Genomic DNA, 23,050 nt, shown 5'->3' with positions numbered 1-23,050 from the left:
TACTGTTTTAATTTTAATTATTTCGATTGTCTTGTAATTGGGAATTTTCCTGTTGGACAATAAACTATTTGAATTTGAATTTGAATTTGAAATATGATAATGCGGCATAAATAAAGATGAGAAAAATTGTATTTCTTATTAATGTGCTCGGAAAGATTTGAAAACTAATTTTGCTTTATTATCCACATATTTTATCTAAATGTAACCTTTTCTGTATGTTTGTAATTTGCGAGATATATGGTGTGTAGTACCTGTACGTTTTAAATTTTAATTCTCCCGCCTTATACTGAATTCGAAAATTCCGCGTTTTTCTTGACATCGTTAACGTTTGACGCATTCATGTCTCAATATCGATTATTCATATTCATGTTTCAAATAGTTCCAATGGCTGAGAAAGATGCGGTGTATTCGCGTCGTAAACGTGATCCCAGTTGGTAAAGCGATTTCCTGTACTACTAATGTTATGGCTTTCCACAAACACGAATAGAGGGCGCCGGCAGTACCTTAGACTTTGACAACTCAACAAGTAAACAAAAACTGACAACTGTGAGTGTTTTATGGGGAAAACTTTTAATTTCCTGTTTATTTTCATACAAAAAAAGTAAATAAACCCGTTTTTTCATTTAGCTTTTGTCGTGAATCAATTACTTTGAAAACCACCTGTGGATAGTGACGGCAGTGTCGATAGACCAAGGGGGGCGGACGATCGGATGTACGTTTTAAATCTATTTAACCTCAATGCTGGCAAATTTTAATTAATCATACCTCGGAGGGTTTTTCTAATTAATGATCGGGGATAGACAGAAAATGGGAAAACCGGATCAAATTGGCGAAAATATGCCGGGTCTCTCGCCCCAAACGGAGGCCAGTAAATTGCTGGAACAGGCACTTATGCAGATGGATGGCATCATTTCAGGTACTAACAGTTTTTTAATTAGAATTTTTGCTAAGGATCTGATTTGTTACGTAAACTGATAATGCAAATGATTATAAAGCTAACAAGTCATTTGTATTTGTCCATGGAATGTTAAAAAGAGCAAGTTTCATTAAGTTTAACATTACCATTTGCATTTCCTGTTGATTTCATAATGTGGTGTCAAAAGATGGACTTTTTATAATAGACTAGCAGATCCTGGAAGAGATCTCTCTGAGGGTCTTTTGGAAAATAATGTATTTTCTTTGTTATCTTCTCAGATGCTATGACTATGTTATTAAGTGATGTAATAATAAACACAATCCATAAATTTGGTTTTTGTGTGTAAATGCATGATGGAAGTTGTTTTGATGATTTTAATTTTGTGCCTATAATTACACTGCCACACCTATTTAGTCATTTTATAATAAAAATATTTAAATTTATTAGAATCATTAAAGATCAATCATTCAAGACAAAAAAAAATCTCTACAGTACTATAGTACAGTGTCTATTTATTTTAATTATTTATAAAAATGGTGACTTAATTTGCCTTAAGAGAATTATCATACCTGAAATGCACATCAAAAATTAAATCATACAACAATAGACAAACTTAATGTATGATATTTTTCTCATCCACTAATTGTTGAGCAGTTGTCATATGAGTTTATATTATAATTAAAACAAAGCTACAAAGTAGTTACTAAAGTAATAATTTATACAAAGTAAGATTGAGCTATACAGGGTGCATCCATTATTAAGTTGGCACTATTACTATCTGTAGAGTTATAGAAGATTTTTCAAACAGAACAAATTTTTTAAAATTTAGTAACATAACTTGTATAAGGTAAAACATCTGTTAGTCATAACAAAGAGACTGAAAATATAGTCTAGAAAATAAGACTACAAATAAACAATACTGTAGGTAGAGACACTCAGCAACATCTAATTAGGGCTTTGAAACCTTTAAAGTTATTTGCCAGAAACCCATAACAAATTTTATTTCAATTTAAAAAAAAACAAACAGATTCCTTACACAGATGCCCACTGATCAATTATTCAATAAAATCCATCCTGATCATCCTCCAATATCGTTGCCTTGCAGACAAAGGGGAGTAACTCATAATTTGAATTTTTTTGGATTTTGCATGGAGGTTGACAAATTTGGTGTTTTCTAGCTGCTCTCAAAAGGGCGTAACTCAATATAATTTATTGCCTGGGTTATGCACGCAAACTGTTTAGGCGTATCTCATCAAGTCATTTTAAAACAGCAGACAAAAAGGCGTATCTTAGATATGGCCAAAAAAAGACTTGTGTAGTCTATGTACTACATATCGTGAAGGAAATGCTTCTGAGAAAATGAAACTAGAAGAAAGATACCAATTACACATTAAGGACAAAGAAAAAATTAGAAAAATAAAACAAGAAAGTAAAGGTAAATCTATTGATGATAATTCCTTTTTAAGTGCAGTGTTTGATTTACAATAAGTCATTTATTTGCCAAAAACAAACGAAAGTGCCGTGTTTTATAAGAGACGTCTAGCAGCTTACAACTTTACATTATACAATTTGGCATCTAAGGAATGTTTTTGCTATACATGAAGTGAAATTGACAGCAAAAGAGGCTCATCGGAAATATCAACATGTATCTACAAATTTTTGATGCATTATGATGAAAAAGAGGTTAAATCTGCAGATCTATTTGCCGATGGCTGTAGTGGCCAAAATAAAAATTCCATAGTCACTATAATGTTACTATATTTTGTAAGAAGCAGCAAGAACATTAGGCAAATTCGTCTTCGAATTTTTGAGCCCTTTCATGGTCAAAGTGAAGGGGACTCAGTCCATAGTGCCATAGAAAGAAAGAAAGAAAGAAAGAAAATGTGCTATATTACGTAAGACAACAAAATCTTGTGTACAAGCATCCTAAAAACTAAAAAATTCCAAATTTACTTTAAATTTCAAATTTCAAACAAACATAACATCTAAAACACTTTACCATAACATTTACACACATTACCAAAATTAATCATAACAAAACAGATTGAGAAAAAAAAAAGCATCTTTTTGATAAATTTCATTAAAAAATAAGTAAAGCTGTCAATAAAACAGAATTTAGAAGAAGTAAATTAAATTATTTAACAGGAAACAAAACTAAAACACTAAAATGATGTCAGAGCACAGGTTAAAAGGTATCATTGAAAAAATCGTCAAGGCTATAATATGCCCTGGATAATAAAAGTGATTTTAATTCCTTTTTGAATCTCTTAACTTCTAAAATTTGTCTGATACATAGAGGAACATGGTTGGAAATTTTTTTGCTAAGGTATATAAGTGAGTTCTTGGTGAGGGAGGATGTAGGGATTGGTAAGGGAAAATCAACCTGGCGAGTCATATGACCAGTGTTAGAGGGAGGTTTAGGACATTTATGAATAAGAGTAGCTGTTTCTAAGATAAAAAGAGAAAAAAGAGTTAGGATTTTTTGAGATATAAAGAGAGGTTTACAAGAATCTCATAAGTACTGCCATTTCGCGTTCAGGAAACATATTTGTTCCATCTCAGTTGATTCCGATTTTTAGACTAGCTAGGGCTAAAAATCCCTATAATGTAAATATCAATGAATTATTCCGATTTCATAAATTTTAAAGGCTTGTCGAAAGATTTAAGAGTTTTAAGCATACACCAAGAGACAGAAACCAAATCAACTGGACAGAAATCTTTGAAATTAAAGTTGAAAAGGAAAGTCCAGATAATATTTTTTTTAAAGTGTCTCACTGTGATGAACATTATAGAAGCCTCACATTGAATAGAACAAACATAGATCATTTTTCCCTCAGAGAACTTAACAATGAACGACCAAAGATAACATGTCTCAAATATCAGGACCTAATTTCTTTGTGCAGTGGAGAAATTCCTGTAATTCGATCTCAGGAGCATGTCTATTCAAAAGCATTTTAAGAGCAAACATCTTAAAATGCTTTTCCTGTAAAATACAAATATTTCAGATACGCCCCTATGTGTGCAAGGCGACGATATGTCAAGGAGTGCTAAGTAGAATACAGGCTGAATTTAGAGAATTCGGTCATGTTAGAGATCTGCCGAAATCTAGTTGTCATGCTCGAGATGAAAATAAACAAGTTGATGGTTTGCTTTCTTTGGAAGATAATCCATGCACTCCTTTGTCACAGATTGGGGCTAATTTACACATGGTCAAATCTGAAGTTGACTGAATAGTTAAAAGGCACAAATATCACCCATATACAGTTATTCCAGTACAAGAGGTCTTTGATGACGATTTTGATATGCAAAATGGGTTTTGTGAATGCGCTTTGAATAATTTATTAGCAGAAAATAAATATAACAGAGTTTTCATTTACTATATAATACAAAATTTCTCTACCCATTACTAAATTGGCAAATTCAAGTCAATACAAACATAAAAATACCCAGTAACAAAAAGAAAATTCACCCAAATTTGCATTGAATTAGATGCACAACCAATATAGTTCTACAGTCTGCTAACCATTTGGTGCACAAATATATTTAAAATATTCTGTGTGCACCATCAACATCTCAAGATTAAAAATTTACAATAAGAGGTTGTAATACTTAGTTGTAAAACACAAAGGATATATCTTAAAGCAGATAAGAGATTCTATAATTACTGTTTAATATCTATTCAGTAATTTTAGACTTGGCTTTAGAGTAACTTTAAACTGTAAAGTTGGCAGGCAGGTCATTAAATACTTTAGGGCCTACACAATAATGATTCTGACATCGCGCATGTTTGGGGTTCTGCAAAGCAAAGTCAAAGTCAAAATATACTTTATTTGCTATGTTTACAAACTTGTGCTAAAAGCTTCCTAATCCTAGAATTTATAATACTAGTATTTATTTGGTTATACAGGATACAGGATAAAAACAGAATACAGAATCGATTTTGATTGTACATAGAAGCATATTTTATATAATCAAAGAAAAAATAAAAAAGAAGAAAAGAAAAGACACGAACCAACATAAAACAAGAATAATTAAAAAAAAAATCTGATCAACAGATTAATTTTAAATATTAAAATGAGTCAATAAAATACTCTTCAATGCTGTAGTAAGCTTTTGGTAAGATTAATTTCTTTAGTTCTCTCCTAAACTTTTGAAGGTCTGTAACAGTCCTAATCGAAGAAGGAACATGATTAAATAGTTTACGACTAATAAATATAAGAGAGTTTCTCGTAAGTGAGGAGGCTTAAAGCTTTTTTCTGAATAGTAAAAATTATGTTAAGGAGTCCCTTTATACTATATACTTTATATTTCCCTTTATGCTAGATATGTGCAACATTTCCATGTCGCACATATCTAGTATTCCATCAGTGAGCTATAATTCTTCTATAAAGTAACTATTTATTAACATAAATCTGTCTGTGGGATGCCTCTTATTTTTATAAAGAATAATTTTTAAAACCCATATCTGTGCTACATACAACTTTGAAAATATTGATGAACCAGCATTACCCCAAACAACAATACCATAATTTAAAATTGATTCGACAAATCTTAAAGCATAAGATATTCCTTAGTTCATAAAATTTATTAATTGGTTTTCTATTTTTTTAGTAACATAGTTGATATGGTCCCTTCAGTTCAATAATAATTTAGTAACATAAGTAGTAGCTCTGTTTTATTAGTTAAATGAACAGACAAAATTATTGAGCATCAGAAAATCTAAATTGGATGATGAAGATGAGCATCCAGTATCCTCAAAAACTAAATGTGTGGAATAGTGCGCGGTAATAGGTCCATTAGGATTTTAAGGGGACATGTGTATCTGGATTTTCTCCAAAAATATTTTTGAATGAAACTTTTCCTAATCGGTGGATAGTAAGAAGAGGACCGATCGCCTGCTAGGTGGCCTGATCTAACACCAAGGGACTTTTTTTGTGCAGAGTCTAACGTATTTGTTAATAGGCTAAATAATCTAGGCGACTTGAAAGAGAGGATTCGTAGAGAACTGCGCGCCGTAATTCGAAAAATGATTGAAAATGTGAAATGAGAGTTTATTGATCGCCTTCGATATTGTCAAGCCGTGAATGGCAACCATTTTGAATATTTAATTTAATTTTTGTGTTTTTTTTTGTTTGTTACATGAAGCGTGTTTTTTTCAATTGAATTCGAATCATTTGAACCATGTTTTTGAGAGGAGTTGGGTAGGACGTGGTAATCCACAAGGTTGGCCAGCAGGATCACCAGATCTTAATCCACTAGATTTTTTGAAAACTTTGGTTTACTGAGTATTAACCGTCAGTCCCAATCAAATTCGTACAACACCATGGATATTCCACAAGAAGAGCACATGTCCGCATTGAAATGAGTGGTATGATCACTTTTGTGTATTTACTATGAACGGATTAAGGAATGCATTATTTTAATATGGAATTTTGGTAGTTGGTTTGTTTCGTTTTTTAAAGCAATAAGATATTTTAAAAATCATTAAATTTTGATTTTTCAATTAATTATTTAATATAACTACTTGAACCATCGCTCCGGGTGATGTGCAACAAGAGTACTCTTTTTGTACGAAAAAGGATGTAGTTTTCAAAAAACGAACCCATCACGTTGTACGAAAAATAACTTCAAAAAGTTATCACGAGACAACCCCCTACCCTTGCAAAGACTACCCTTTCCGATTTTCCAAATATTTTTTTATTATTATCAATTGATTAAGGGGCATAATTTATGTCAGAGGATATTTTTTCGAATTCTTATCTCGTTTTTTAAGCCTACAATAAAAAAAAAACCCTATCTCCCTTAATAGGCATTTTCCGCCCTATACTTATAAGAACTTTTTTTACTAATTCTAGGAGTAGTATCACCTCCAATTTTTTTTACATTATTTCAATGACACCCTGTATATACTCTACCACTATGTAACATTCGCGCATTTACCTCGTGTAGTAGGCAACAAGTAGGCCCAACGTTCCCCAACGGCCTCTCAGTCGCGATTTTCATCCCCCATCAGGAACACTCCCGGAGTCCTGTTTTACGAGTTCTTTGGGCCTCGGCGCGTCTTTAAAAACTACCCGTTTATACAAAGTCCGTTTCTTCTGACTTGTCGGTGCTTGCTTGTTTCTTCTGTACGTTTATGGAGTATGTGTGTGGAATAGTGAAAAAAAAACTATATTCTTTCAATGTTTTGTGTTTATATCAAGTGGCAGATTCTTATTACGCACTAATGGAGAAAGATTGCTGTTTCCCTAAAAAGGGGCTCTAGGCATCTAATGAATAACGCGCCTACATGACTCGTTGGTGGTGGCTCAACATGTGCCACTCGGGCGGTGCTCACAGCCAGACCCCCGAAGACAACAATGTGGTCGTCAATATAAATGGTAGATCTACTTTTTTAAGTAAAGATTTCGTTATTTGTTGTGATTATTTTAACGTAACTTAAGTTGAGGTCGATAAAAGCTCTATAGCATTCTCTATTTTTAATTAAAAATGTGCTTTTTAGAACAATAGTGCTAAGAGAAATGCCTGAAGCCGAGTTCCAAGATTAAAAGATTGTTTACAAAAAGATTTTGCACATATCTTCTTTAAAATGATTTTCATATTTTTTTTTTACAATTTTAAAATTAATTGCTATGAAATGCCCTCGCTAGATGGTCTTTACACACATAGCAAGTATCAAATAATTTTTAATTAGTGCCAGATGCTAGTTTGGAAAACTGTTTAAATAATCCTTTGCTCAAAGATGAGCTTCCTGTTTTTTTAATTATAGAGTTATGTGAGATTTGTATAAGGAGTTAGAAACTACCGGACGTCTTGTCACAGGGTGTTTGTTAAAGGTTGGGAAATCTCGAAACTGGAGATACTACAGGCTAAAATATTTGAATTGACCCAAACAAATTTTAGTACAAAAGTTGATAGTTTACGAGATACAGGGTGTAGAAGGTTTCAATTTTATTTTTAATTTTTCCTTATTGCTTGAGAAGCATTTTAGATTTTGGCATAAAACTCGATATAGGAAGGGTTTCTGGTGTGACAAACAAGAGTCCGTTTTTTTTCTATGGTCAAACTTCTAGAGAGCGTCACTTTACATTACTATTTCGGTAAATAACTTATAACTTTGTTGTGCTATCCTGTATACTACAACTCACCGAAAAATCTTATTTTCTCGTATTGTCGCAAAAAAAAAGGTCCATTTATTTATCGAGATATTTGATTTCAAAATTTCCAATGCATTATATCCACCATGATGATCTGAGTAGTGTTGCCTTATTTTTAGACCTCACTAAAGCGTTTGACTGTGTCACACATACCATTCTTTTAAAATATTACATTATTATAATTTCCAGGACAGTGCAATTTAGCTACTTGAGTCATATCTTTCAGACAGGGAACAGTATGTCAATTTCAATAAGTGTGATTCTGAAAAACCACATTTATAGTTTGGTGTACCACAAGGGTCAGTGTTGGGTCCCATACTGTTTCTCATTTATATAATTGGTCTTTCTTTCTGTCTAAGTCAGGAATTCAACACTGTACTATTTGCAGATGATACTACCTTTTATGTCATTATAAGTTATCATCCTTCAGAAATTCACAATATTAACTACCATGCGTCACAAAGTGTAAATGTTTCTCTTAGCAACCCTACTAATGTTCCCCAGCCTTTGTTACCTGGGAAGAACATCTGAATAATCTGTAGAATCAACCTTTTTAGAAACCTTGTTCAGTTAACTTCTAGAGAAACCCTTTTAACAGCTTATCACAGCAATTTCCATTCCCATTTAACATATGCCATCGCGAGGTCATTCCTTCCATATGGAAAAAGCTTTTGGACAACAAAGAAAATGCATACACGTCATGTCTGGTCTTGGCTATAGGGATGAATGTCAAAATTCTTTTAAATCTTTAAAAATTAGAAATTCTTTTGATTCTTAGTCATATTGTTGCAGACTACAAAGTCTTTTCAGAGACTTGTTACCAGAACTTTATTTCAAATTTGGACCAATTACTCCAAAAGTTTTTGGTATAAGTTTAATAACAGAAGAGCAACAAATAGGCTTCCTGATTTGATGATCTATAATAATGAGGAGTTTGCAGGTTGTGAACAAATTGCAGAGGGGTTTGCCAAGGTTTTTCTACTGTCTATAATGGAGATAATAATATCGTACCTTCTCGGTAGCCTGGTCTAAACATGACCATTCCAAATCCCTAATTATATCTGTTGGATTAATTTTTGATAAGATCTTTCAATTACCCCTTAAACTTAGTGCTGGCCCTGATGGTATACCCAATTATTTTTTGAGAAAATGTGTATGCGCCCTTTCTTATCCCCTCTTTATTTTATTCAGTAGGTCATTAGACTTGACAATTTTTCCATCCCAGTGGAAACTCAGTTCTATTACGCCTATATTTAAATGTGGTGCTGCTAATGAAATGATCATTTACAGGAGTGTGTGCGTACACTCTGCCATTCCAAAACTTCTGGACAGTCTTATTTATTACCAAATCAATTTTTATTGCAAAGAACTTGATTGAGTGAACAGCATGGCTTCAGTCGTGGCTAGTCCGCTATTACAAACTTGTTGTTGTATCAGGGTGCTCTGTTGTGGATGCTTTGGAGAGGGGTGAACAAGTGGATGTAATATATACAGATTTTTCCAAGGCATTTGACAGTGTCAACGATAGCTTGAGACTTTTTGGCTTTTCAGATTGTTTCGTGGTCTGGTTTGCGAGTTTTCTTTCTGACAGATTTCAGCAGGTACAAATTGGTGACTGAAAATCACACCTTATCAGTGTGACCTTTGGGGTTCCACAAGGTGGTCATTGTTCTCCTCTGTTGTTCAATATTTTCATTAATGATATTTTGGTTTGCTTTAAAAATAGTAATTTTTTGTTGTTTGCCGACGATTTAAAGTTTTATAGGATGATCAGTTCAGAACAAGACAGGGTTCGCTTGCAAGATGATCTGAATAGATTGTGTGAATGGTGTGTTGGTAATAGTTTGGCTTTGAATGTGGGTAAATGCAGTTACATTAGTTTCTACAAAAGAAACAAACAGGTAATTTCCTCTTATCTTATCTTAGGTACACAGAAGTAGTAAAGGACCTTGGTATCTTTTTTGATGAAAAATGGAATTTTAATACCCATGTGAATACTATTATAACTAAAACATCTAAGGTCCTTGGTTTTGTCCTGCGTAAAGACCTGTCGGTTAAAACTTGCCAAAGGTTGTACATATCACTTGTTGTCTCTTTGTTGGAGTATGGATCAATCATTTGGTCACCTCTTTTCATGAATAATTGCATGGCACTGGAGAGAGTTCAAAATACATTTTTACGTTTCTGTCTTTATAAACTTCACATTCCAGTTCCTAATGACCATTGTTATGATGAATCAATGAACTTGCTGAATATGCGAAGTTTACTTAAAAGACGCACTGAGAACGATTAAGTGTTTATTTATAAACTTTTGAATGGCCTTGTGATTTGTTCTGAACTACTTAATAAAATTTCATTTAATATTCCACACCGAAATCTGAGGGTAAATCGATTTTTTTCTTTACCTCATTGTACCAACTATGCTATGCACTCGCCTGTCGAAAGATCCTTGAGGCTAGTAAACTATACTGGAATTGAAGTTTTGGGAATTTCCTTATTGCATTTAAGGAGTCTTATTAAGAATTTGTAGGATTTTGTTTTTTGAAATAATTTTGCTCCATGATTAATAATTTGAAGTACATTTGATCATTGTCATTGATAATAATATATTTTGTTTTTTCTTAGCTAATTTTGCATTGCTAATTGGTCAGATTTTGAGAGATTATTATTACTACTTGTCAAACAGTTTAATTATTATTAGTGGTTAGGTAGTCTAGCTTTTATTTCTTTTTCAGAAATATTTATATTTTTTGTAATTGGGTTGATCCTGTCTATTGATTAAATAAATAAATAAAAATAATGACTCTACCATGTATGTACATTATGCAGTGTCTGTTACATATCAAGCAAAATTTGAACCCTCTCTATAATGCTCATGAAGTCGTCCAATTATCCTACAAGGGACAACACCAATCTTGTACCTGATTTCTGTCGACTTGAAAGATCCAGAAGCTCCAGAAAGATACAGGCTCGAGATACCTTTGTGTAAAGTTCTATAACTGTGTACCAGCCAGATTAAAGGTTTTACATATTTTGAACCAATATAAAAAGGAAATTAAATGTTTTCTTTTAGAAAAAGCTTTTTTTTCACTTGGGGAGTACTTAGAATCAAATTTTAATTTTGTTTTAGTTCTTTTAATGTGTTTTGAAAGTGTATTTTAATTGAATTTTATCACTAATGATAGCCAATTTGAATTTTAAACTTTTGATATTTCTATTTTATATTTTTATATGTATATATGTACTTACAAACTATGTAGCAGCTTTATTTTTTTTAAATATAATATATAATTATAAGTTTCATTACATATTTTATTTGACTTGTAAAAGTTATTGTTTGTATATTATTACTAATAATCTAAATATATGGTTCTAATGTTAATCATAATTTAGAATAATAATAATGATAATAATAATAATATAGGTATTAATATTAACACCATGGAGTATACGTTTGTTTAATTGTTAATACGTTTGATTAGCAAGATGTAATGCTTTAAAAGCATGACGATTGTATGTTGACAGATTCTTTAATAGACACTTACCTAATTCAAAGGCTTTCCAATGTATTGATCAGTTGGGAACATTTTGGGTGTTATTAACTGACATTCGTTAACAATTCTATTTTAAAGATATTAAAGGGAGTTAGACAAAGGCGTTGTTTCTTAGATGACCCCATAAAAAAATCCAAAGAGGTAAGATCGGGAGATCTAGCAGGCCATTCTACCGGTCAATCCATCGTCCAGGAAATACGTCGTTCAAAAAATTACGAACCGGAAAAACTTCAAGTCAAAAATGCTGAAAATAGAGTTATAAAAGTAGTACTTGATTAAGATAATCAGATTTAGGCGTTACGGCTATCCACAATAATGGTTTGTATTTTGTATGCGAAAACCGTACATCGGGCGAAAAATTACCAAGAGACCAGATATGCTGTATAAGAAATGAAGAATACAATTTTTTTTTTTATTTCAAGAAAAACCAGTGGCGTACAGTTTTCTTTTAAAGAAATATTCAGTTAAAAGTCCGCATGAGCGCCAATAGCGAATCTGAAAATTTAAATTGTTTATAGCAAAAATGCTAAGGATGCTTAGAAAATGCGTACCAATTTTCAGAAAAATATCTACAGGGTTATCAAAAAGAGTAAGTTCTTTTTTCGACTTTACCACCCTGTAGTGTAAAATTTAAGACGTTTAGAGCATAGGTATGTTCATCGAAACTTTTGCTTGATTTCATCCAAGGAACACGCTTCTGAATTTGATCCTAATATTAAAAGAACACCTCTAACTTCAAACCAATAACTTAATACTTTTAATTTTAAAGCAGACCACTTTCCGGTGCACTTCAGTGCTGGAAAACTAGCCGATATATCATTATTTAACACACTGCAGTTGACGTTAACTCTCAATCTGTAACGAAGCTGGATTTATGTACCTATAACTACTCTATGAAACTATTGCAAAGCTTTATTCCAGCTGCAGATTGAACGATTAAGCTTCCGGATTAAACGATTAATCTTTTAATCTCTCTACAGGGTTATGACAAGGAAAGCAAAATATTTTCTGGACATGGCTATAAAGTTTCAAGGGAATCTTTTATTTTGGTCGAGAAAATATTATGTGCTATTAAACAATAAACCGTAATTTAAAGAAGTAATAATACTATGAAAGGATGATATATGTATTTCTTAATACAGGCTCTAAAATGCTTAATTAAAAATGATGGTAGTTAAGATTCTTCAGCGCGACATAAATATGCACACACCAAGATGCTTATCCACTTAGAATATTGAAAGGCTTTCAATGTTACAAGCTTATTCATGTGAATTCCCAAAAAATCTGGTGGTTGTTAGATGTTTAATTGTGCGTCCACGATCATGCAAGGACCAATCATTAGTTGTTTCGTAAAATTGAGGATTATGTTGTTCTCATTAATATGTGAAGCCTGGTTTACACATTCAACTGCACAGGCTTTAAGAAAAACAATCAGAGATGAATAAGGATTGCATATCATCAGCAAGCATCACTGAAAATCCTGCTAGGAGATATTTAAGTATCACCAATAAATGATAAAAAAATATAGGTCCAGTTCTCTTTTTGAGGTAACTCCTCAGTTTGGGTTTTCTAGATTTAGAAAGCTGACACACCTTTAACTGTAAGGATCACTTGTTAAGACCACTCGTGATATGAGAAGACTTAAGAGAATACAGTTTTTGTCAATGCCATAGTCATTAAGCTTACTCATTGAGATAATGTGGGATAAAGGCTGCGCTTAAATTTTGATTGTAGAATCATATTGCAGAACTTTTTTTATCTTGGATATTCTATTTTTTTTTAAAATCTATGGCAAATCTGGTAATACGTTGTTCGACTTGATAAAAGACACTCAGCAAGAAGGTTCTTCTATAGTTATAAATAGTTTCAATGTTGTGCTTTTTATGGATTGGATAGACTAGAACTGCTAGAAGTTATTTGGAAAATTACCATAAAAAAGCCATTTTACAAGTTCAGGGGGAAACTGATTAACTTAATCTGTAATCATTAATTTATTAGGTGGTTTACTTACTGGCAATACAATAGTTGTGTGCCTCAACACAATGCTTCTCCTAATCATTGATTTCATGAGTATTATCGTAAGTCTTAAGGGCTTAATCTTTAAAAGAGAAATATAGTGGAATTCGTGATGTTCGCAGATAAAAATTCGGAACTTTTCTTACAGGTTCAGGGACCCTTACAGCTCATTCTCCCGAATATGGGTTTCCTCCAAATCCTCCCGGGGTCAGGGAGGCAGCGACTCAATTGGCGACTGCGCTTCAAAACACCGCGTTGCCCCCACCACCGGACCCCAGCATTGCTGCGGTAATCTTAAGCTGGATCCAACAGGTGAGTTTCTTAAAATTGTCCTAAAATCTTTTCGGCTTATGTTTCTTCCCTCGTCTAACATAAATACTAGTATTCATTATTAGACAACTAGATTTAAACCTTCTGATCCCTTAAATCTATATATTCCACGAAATCCCGTTACATTTCTCGCAGTCGGGGATTTTCCAGGGAATTAAGATTATTCAAACGTTTGCCCTTGGGGGTTCGAGGATGAATAATATTAAGATTTCTGGCAATTTATGATAGTTTATGTCATGTCTTGAAGTGTAGGCCTCGTACCGTGGCTTACGAAATGAAACGATATTTTAAGTTTTTGATTTACAATTAGCCCTCATGAAACAACCATAAATAAAATATTAAACTTCATAACTTACATATTAATTGCAATTAAGAAAAAAATATAGAATTTTAAACGCATGACAGCACTAAGAAAACCCACTAATAAGTTTCAAGGTCGATGCAAAATTTAAATCTCTTAATAAATATTTAGTGATTACAGTGATAGCGGACTATTAGTTAAAAACAGTAATTTAAACAATTAACAATATTCAGGAGTAAAACATGGGTGGTTCCAACCATTATCATTTTAAATGGAAAAATCATACAACAAAAACTCCTTAATGCTTTAGAAACAATTTTCCAGAAGAATCTTTTTTATGGCATTGCTGATAATGCCAAGATCTTGACTTGTTCTAATGAATTGACAATAATACTTTACTTTTCAATCTTAAGAAGTCGATTGTAACTTCACCCAAAAATATGCCTAGACGGCATCGTGAGCACCCCAAGCTTAGAAAAAGTCTTCCTAATATCACAGATATAACTAGCTAACGCAAGTTAGCTAGTTATATCTGTGCTAGTATCCTCACAGTGCTCCTGCAACGAGCAGAAAAGCCATTTTAGACAGTTTTTTGGCCATATCACTATTTCAGTTCTTTAATATCTTCGGTATCATTCTAAAATTGTGTTTTTCTATTGTGGCTTATCCAACATATCATTGGCACTCCATTTTCAGCTTTTCTGTGAGTTTTTGTCTAAACTTCTTACTTCTGACCAACTCATCTCGCTTATTCTCGTTATGTCGGTAATCATTCTCCTTATTTCTTGGATGGCGTTGTCTATTTTTCGTGCTTTTACCATAGTTTTTAGCATTGTGATTGATGATTTCTACTAGGACTATCCTAGTAGGATCTTTAATGTAGGTTGTCCCTTGCCATCTACATCCTTATGCTGTTAACTAATTTTGTATTTCATCCGCCTTTAAGGTCGATGTTTCTATATAGTGCATTATTTTGACTAATGCCCTTAATAATATATTTAGAAGCGTAAAATAGTTGCTTAAGGATACCTTATCTTCTTCAAGGATGTAGTGATATATCAACTTGATTTGTGATATATCAAGTGATATATCAACGACACCCAATTTTGACATTTTTATTATATATCATGTGTAAATACTTTGCTTTATCAACTTGATGTTTTGTGGTTTTGTCAAAATCGACTTTTTCGGACATATCCCCATCTCAGCTCTTTAATATCTTCGGTATCATTCTAAAATTGTGTTTTTCTATTGTGCCTTATCCAATCACGTAAGAAAACAATAATTTTATAATAAATCTGCACTTATTTTTACACTGCGTTCGTGATATAGGTCTTACGAGAGTAAAAATTTCAACTTTTTAGCCGATTTTTCGGACATATCCCTGTCTCAGTTTTAAATTATTTTTCTTAAGAGTAAGAGGAATTATGGATCTGACCTGATCATTTATCTTTAATATTTGCATATGTGAAACATTTTTTATATTTTTTTCTCACTTGCATTGTATTGACTATTCTAAAAAATTTAAATTGAAAAGCCATATATACAGTGCTTTTCTTTAATGTCCCTCCCCATTTATTTTTTGAACGGATCAATTTAAAATATTGAAACTTGAGGTAATACAATTGATGAATGAATACTATGTTTTAAAGCAAAATTGACAGGTGAAAATTTGAAGAGGGCTGCTGGGCGCCATCTTGGAAAAAAAAATTAAATGGAATGGGTGGTCTTGTGGCACATTATTCTGCAGCCCCTAACGAGTACTTTATAACCCTAAAATATAAATTCAATATCTTTATCTTCTACAAAATGGTGGTACATTTAATAATTACCAGAAAACATTAATATTTAACTTGATACATCAAATAAATACTTTGAGTTCAATTGAGAAGATGCCAGACATGGTTGCCTTGAACTTCTTGACACAAGAACAGTCGGTCCAAAATTTCACACAGAACATTTTCAAATACACTAACATCGATATTTCTACAAATATTTGTTAAGCAGGTTCAGTTTCGTACACCTTTTGCTTCAAATAGCCCCATAAAAAAAAGTCTAGAGGTGTCAAATCTGGCGAGCGAGCTGGTCATTCCACAGGTCCTCGACAGCCAATACAACGACCGGGAAATTGTTCCGATCTAAATAGTTCCGAACTTGGAGTAGTGTGGTGGAGCTCCATCTTGCTGGAATACAATATCCATATCGAATTCATTAGGATTCGTTTCAATTGAACTCAATGTATTTATTCGATATATCATGTTAATGTATTCAGGTAATTATTAAATGTACCACCATTTTGTACTAGGTAAAGATATTGAATTTATATTCTAGGGTTATAAAGTACTCGTCATAAGCTTCAAAATGATGTGCCACAAGATCACTCTTTCCATTTAATTTTTTCTTCCAAGATGGCGCCCAGCAGCCATCTTGAAATTGTCATCTGTCAATATTGCTTTAAAACATAGTATTCATTCATCAATTACATTACCTTAAGTTTCAATATTTTGAATTGATCCGTTCAAAAAATAAGGGGGGGGGAGGGAGTACATTCAAGAAAAGCTCTGTATAATGCTGATCGGACGTTTTCCATGCCATTTACTGTATTAGTCTTATGAAATAAAGACTTGATTTATTTATTTATTTATCACTATAGTTGCTCATACAAACCCATAAAAACTAATGCTTAGAGAAAACCTAATTCTATTTTTTTTATATGAATATTTCCTACGCTCGTACCACCAGCGGTTAATTTTGCCGCACAGGCTTCGCCTTAATTGGAGCATGCATAAATGCGAGGCGTGGAATGCGAAGTCAGAAAATAATTTATTTAAAGACTAAAATTTGAATTAATTATAATTAAAATTGAATTTCTCTTTGTTTTCGGCGAGTGTATAATACACCCCCGTTGTATAATAATAATCGGTTGCCCTCAAGTTGGAGGAAGCGAGGTTGATTGGACGGTTTTATTAAATTCTCAATTATTAGAAGTGAGCTAAGGAGAAATGGTTATCACTTCGCCGATGGTGTACCTTAATTATCTGACAAATAAACGCCTCTTTCCCGTTCTTCGGACTTTGACAAACTCGTTAAAATTAAAAAGCACTAACGACCGCGTCATTATTCGCAGGATTATTAATTATCCATCTGCTTTTTAATTTAATCGATGTGCACCATTCGTTTTCTGAAAAATAAGAGAGTACTATCGGATAATCTGCAATTCAAACAGAACAGGGGTGTAATGTATCAATCCACTTATCGTTTCAGTCTTAGAACCTTGAAAGGCTAGAATTAGTAAACAACAACTTTGTTTGAGTTCAACATGTGCATGCACAGGGGCAAGAGGAGTGTTTTGCTTACAAACATATTCATCGGTTCTCTGTTGTCAAGTTTACACGCATTTTCAAAAGAGGAAATTTTCTGCTATATATCAATACATATATTAATGTTAATTTAACTTATTGATGTTAGATATTCATTTCAGTGTTTTTGTGAACTGTTACGATAGTGAAAACTTGGGTCATTTGTGCTGCACCATGGAAAAAAGGCGACTTAAACCCCTCTCTAATTTAAAAATTAAAATCTTTTTACAAGTAAATACCGATATTGTCATAACACCATATCAAGGGACAACCGTCGTCATAAACGTAGAATAATAAAAACGTATTAAGAAATCTATAATAATTATAAAATATTTAATTTCCATAAAAATGCTTTAGTACCTTTACTTTAATAAAGTATGTTAAAAAACGCGTAAAGAGTCCATAAACGGTAATATTGTTTATAATTTAAAGCATAATCTATTAACAATAAATATTTATCATGTAAATATTTTTTGACGACGTCACTGGTAAAGATTACTTGTGTCGGTGGAATCAACAATGCGATCGAGCGGCGTTGCGATGTTGTTTCCTTTTTCTCTAATATAGAGACGTTATCTATATTCATTTAACTTTGAATGTTGACTTCTTTATAAAGTATCTTATCATATTTTATAAGAAAAATGCTTCATATTTTAATAACGAGGAATAGTATTGTTTTGTGCCTGTTAAAATAAGTGACTTTTTTTTACGATATTATAAAGTGTGTTTTTTTGCCATTTCTACATAGGCATTTGGCCTCATTGCATCAGAAATGTTGCAAGCAAACAAACTACCCATAGTTCCACGGCAATGCTAATTCTAGCCTTTCAATGTTCTAAAGTTTTAAGTAGATCGATCGTATATATATATATGCCTGTAATCTAAAAGACGACCGGATTTCATCCAGACAATCCGTGGATTGTCTGGATTCGATTGTGTGAATTAATGGTTTATCCCTCGGGACATCCTCGTGTATGTCTGTTCTTTGCTTTCCTTTTTTTGTTTAACGTGTTATAACCCACAAACTGTTTGGTTTAATACTTATGGCGATTTTCCATAATCAACCCTCCATCAGCCGTTTTTATGGCGCTTTTATGTAAATACCTATATCCCTTATGTCCTTGTAATATCCCATGCCGAATATCCTTGCTCCCTATTTTAATATATTTATGATGGAAATCACGTAGCCTTAATGGGCACGTGTCAGAGCGAGAGGGCCGCTGTTTATAGTCAATAAATTCCCGTCATTCCGAATATGGAGTTCGAATAATTTCACGTATATACATATATCATTTAGTTTAATTACTCCCGGTAAATGGTTTTGGAGTTGCGTTTAATATGCTTAAAATGTACGCCTACAGCTGATCAAAATATTTGTGTGGTGAAAGAGATATTTGGATCAAGTATTTCCTGAAATATTTATTTGGCAAACTTGGAACGTCTTAACGCAGTTTAATTAATAAAATAGTTTTATTGGTTCAGTATCTTAGCTATGCCTCCTAATAAATCCGGCGATGAGGTTGCGATTTTAGATAGTTGATTAAGTCTTGTTGTAGAAGCAAAATGCAGCCAATTTGACTGTTATATAATTTCATTATCTTCAGCGGATAAAATCTAATAAATAATGTAAAATGACATGACATGACCGCCGCCATTTTAAAGTTTTGCAAAATGAGCTAGGGGCCAAAAAGTATTATTTAGGTTGCTCATGGGTGTGTGCCAAATTTCAGATTTTTATATAAACGCATTTAAAAGATAAGAGGGTGGCAGGGACAATTTTATTAAGAGCCGCACTGTATAAATGATAATTCATCATCTGAAAGTAGTGTTTTTCGGGCATAATTGGTCTAATTATACTAGAAAAATATCACTTTACTATCATCCTCCTTTAATTTTCAGACCGAGATAAGGATATATAAATGAGAATTCAACGTTTCCCCCTATTTTCTATATCATGGTTTCAATTTATTAATAGTGTTTGGATCATTTGGAAATAGTGTTTTTCGGACATAATTGGTCTAATTATACTAGAAAAATATCACTTTACTCTCATCCTCCTTTAATTTTCAGACTGAGATAGGGATATATAAATGAGAATTCAACTTTTCCTCCTATTTTCTATATCATGGTTTTAATTTATTAATAGTGTTTGGATCATTTGGAAATAGTGTTTTTCGGACATAATTGGTCTAATTATACTAGAAAAATATCACTTTACTATCATCCTCCTTTAATTTTCAGACCGAGATAAGGATATATAAATGAGAATTCAACGTTTGCCCCTATTTTCTATATCATGGTTTCAATTTATTAATAGTGTTTGGATCATTTGGAAATAGTGTTTTTCGGACATAATTGGTCTAATTATACTAGAAAAATATCACTTTACTCTCATCCTCCTTTAATTTTCAGACTGAGATAGGGATATATAAATGAGAATTCAACTTTTCCTCCTATTTTCTATATCATGGTTTCAATTTATTAATAGTGTTTGGATCATTTGGAAATAGTGTTTTTCGGACATAATTGGTCTAATTATACTAGAAAAATATCACTTTACTATCATCCTCCTTTAATTTTCAGACCGAGATAAGGATATATAAATGAGAATTCAACGTTTCCCCCTATTTTCTATATCATGGTTTCAATTTATTAATAGTGTTTGGATCATTTGGAAATAGTGTTTTTCGGACATAATTGGTCTAATTATACTAGAAAAATATCACTTTACTCTCATCCTCCTTTAATTTTCAGACTGAGATAGGGATATACAGGGTGTCATTGAAATGGTGTAAAAAAATTCTGGGGGTGATAGTACTTCTAAAAATTTTTAAAAAAGTTCCTATAACTATAGGGTGGAAAATGCATATTAAGGGAGTTAGGGGCACTGAAAGGGTAAATTTAAAAAATGGTTTTTTGAAATTGTAGGCTTAAAAAACGAGATAAAATTTCGAAAAAAAATCCTCTGCCATAAATTTTGACCCAAAATCAAATGGTGATACTGAAAAATAATTTGGAAAATCGGAAAGGGTAGTTTTTGCAAGGGTAGGGGGTTAATTCGTGAATAACTTTTTTTAGGTTATTTTCTTCGCAACGTGGGTTCATTTTTTAAAAACTACATACTTTTTTCTACAAAAAAGGTACTCTTGTTGCACATCGCCCAGAACGATGGTTTTCGAGAAAATTGAAGGCAAAAAGTTTGCTCTGATGGGCTGCTAACTGGTTAAACAACATAAACTTATGAAAGTTATGGGGTTTCAAAAGTAAACAAGTAGTTATTAAATAATTAATTGAAAAATCTAAATTTCATGATTTTTAAACATCGTATTGCTTTAAAAAAACGAAATAAACCCTTGCAAAAACTACCCTTTCCGATTTTCCAAATTATTTTTCAGTATCACCATTTGATTTTGGGTCAAAATTTATGGCAGAGGATTTTTTTTCGAAATTTTATCTCGTTTTTTAAGCCTACAATTTCAAAAAACCGTTTTTTAAATTTACCCTTTCAGTGCCCCTAACTCCCTTAATATGCATTTTCCGCCCTATAGTTATAGGAACTTTTTTTAAAATTTTTAGGAGTACTATCACCCCCCGAATTTTTTTACACCATTTCAATGACACCCTGTATAAATGAGAATTCAACTTTTCCTCCTATTTTCTATATCATGGTTTCAATTTATTAATAGTGTTTGGATCATTTGGAAATAGTGTTTTTCGGACATAATTGGTCTAATTATACTAGAAAAATATCACTTTACTATCATCCTCCTTTAATTTTCAGACCGAGATAGGGATATATAAATGAGAATTCAACTTTTCCCCCTATTTTCTATATCATGGTTTCAATTTATTAATAGTGTTTTTTGGGCATAATTGGTCTAATTATACTAGAAAAATATCACCTTACTCTCATCATCCTTTAATTTTCAGACTGAGATAGAGATATACATATAAATGAGAATTAATTCAATTTTTTCCATCTTTTGGAACACCTTTTATTCGCAACGATTTATCAATTATATAAAATCATGACACCTCTTGAAGTTGAAACCTATTTAATAGAAAATCATTATCAAATCAAAGGTAACAGTGGCAAACTAATTTAAAATTTAAAAAAAAAATTGTCTAAGTTAAAATTTTACCACCGAATAAGAAATAAAAAATAACCAGACAAACCACAAAAAAGGTGTGAAGTGGAAGATATAAAACATTCAACACCACTCGCTTGTCGTCCCGAATTTAAAATTCCCTTCTGGCCGAGAAATTCTCCCTATCGTTTTTAATTTTTTATTCGCCGTATTAAATTTTGTAAAACGTGGAATTTCAAAATTGCTTTAATTCGGTTTTATTAATATGAGCTCGTGTGTGTTTGCCAATACGCGAATGCCTGTATAGCGCTGATAACCCTTCATGTATATTGCTAGTCATATTTGCGTATGGCAGTGATATTTACCATGCTCAACAGACTGGGAGCAATAACCTCATGTAGGTGATTATAATATGATAAGAATATGCTGGTTTTTTCCCCATTTCAGTCTAATCTTGTTTTACCTCTTTAATTTAAAGTATATAGAGGTCTGCTTTTCGAAGAGCGTAAATAACTCCTTGCGCTTTTTCTCAATAAATCTAAACATTTCAAACTCGTATTTGCCCGATATTTCCATACAAACCGATTTGATTGTGCCGGCATATGATACCGCATTTTAGCGTCAATTTCGCCGATATTTCTCGGATAAAATATTTTTCTATAAAAGCCTGGAGAGAAATCCCTCTATTTTCTCTTGCGGATCGATTTTAGAAATTTTATTGCTTCTAGCGGTGGCTTTCGTTCTGGACATGAAGTAAAATTATATACAATGTCTGGAATGTTATATTTAAAGTGCCAGGATATATGATCCTTCATTGTCTGTTTTTAAAATGAAAATAAAAAATTCTATGCGATAATGGTTTTGTAACGCGGCTTCTCCCTTTTTCTCAGAGTATGAGAACGAGGAAATATTATGATAGTAATAGAACTTACTATACTGTTAAAGTTTGATTTTTAAATGCCGTTTATGAACTTTTTTTTTCAGATCTCCCTGAAGAAGCTTTAAATCTAGTTATAACAGAATCCAACAGTTTACCCCAGAATAATACTGAAAACATTGTTATGAGTGATAAAGAAAATCTGGTTAAAATAAGTGAAAATGACGATGAAAGCCGTTATTCTGATTTATTTTTAAGTTTGTCAGGTACTGGTTCAGATGAAGATATGGAAATTGGGTTGGGTAGGATTGGGTAGGATTTTCTATTTATTTTTTGATGACGAGTTTTGATTCCCTTTAAAATAACTCGATGACTTTTCGATAGTGACATCATTTTCCTAAAAGGAATAAATTTTACAGTGCAAAAATTACATATTTAAGAATTGTGAAGAA

At 32.3% G+C, this 23,050-nt stretch overlaps 1 protein-coding gene across 1 annotated transcript; it reads left to right on the top strand.

The window, feature by feature from the left end:
* Positions 1-518: 518 nt before the first annotated feature.
* Positions 519-23,050, top strand: LOC126739164 (uncharacterized). The gene is made up of 3 exons (XM_050444719.1): positions 519-916; positions 13,792-13,955; positions 22,706-23,050. Exons 1-3 carry the CDS (start codon positions 787-789, stop codon positions 22,724-22,726), a joined length of 315 nt encoding a protein of 104 aa, XP_050300676.1. The 5' UTR covers positions 519-786; the 3' UTR covers positions 22,727-23,050.

The sequence above is a fragment of the Anthonomus grandis genome, chromosome 8, assembly GCF_022605725.1.
Source record: "Anthonomus grandis grandis chromosome 8, icAntGran1.3, whole genome shotgun sequence".
NCBI classification, from domain to species: domain Eukaryota; kingdom Metazoa; phylum Arthropoda; class Insecta; order Coleoptera; family Curculionidae; genus Anthonomus; species Anthonomus grandis.
Note: the sequence above shows the minus strand (reverse complement) of the source record. Positions and strands in the feature narration are given on the sequence as shown.

What these genes read in the sequence shown, in the direction of transcription:
- LOC126739164 (XM_050444719.1), top strand. Translation starts at nt 787, where the DNA reads ATGATCGGGGATAGACAGAAAATGGGAAAACCGGATCAAATTGGCGAA. An exon ending in GATGGATGGCATCATTTCAG is followed by an intron (nt 917 to 13,791) that starts GTACTAACAGTT and finishes CTTTTCTTACAG; the next exon opens with GTTCAGGGACCCTTACAGCT. An exon ending in TCTTAAGCTGGATCCAACAG is followed by an intron (nt 13,956 to 22,705) that starts GTGAGTTTCTTA and finishes TTTTTTTTTCAG; the next exon opens with ATCTCCCTGAAGAAGCTTTA.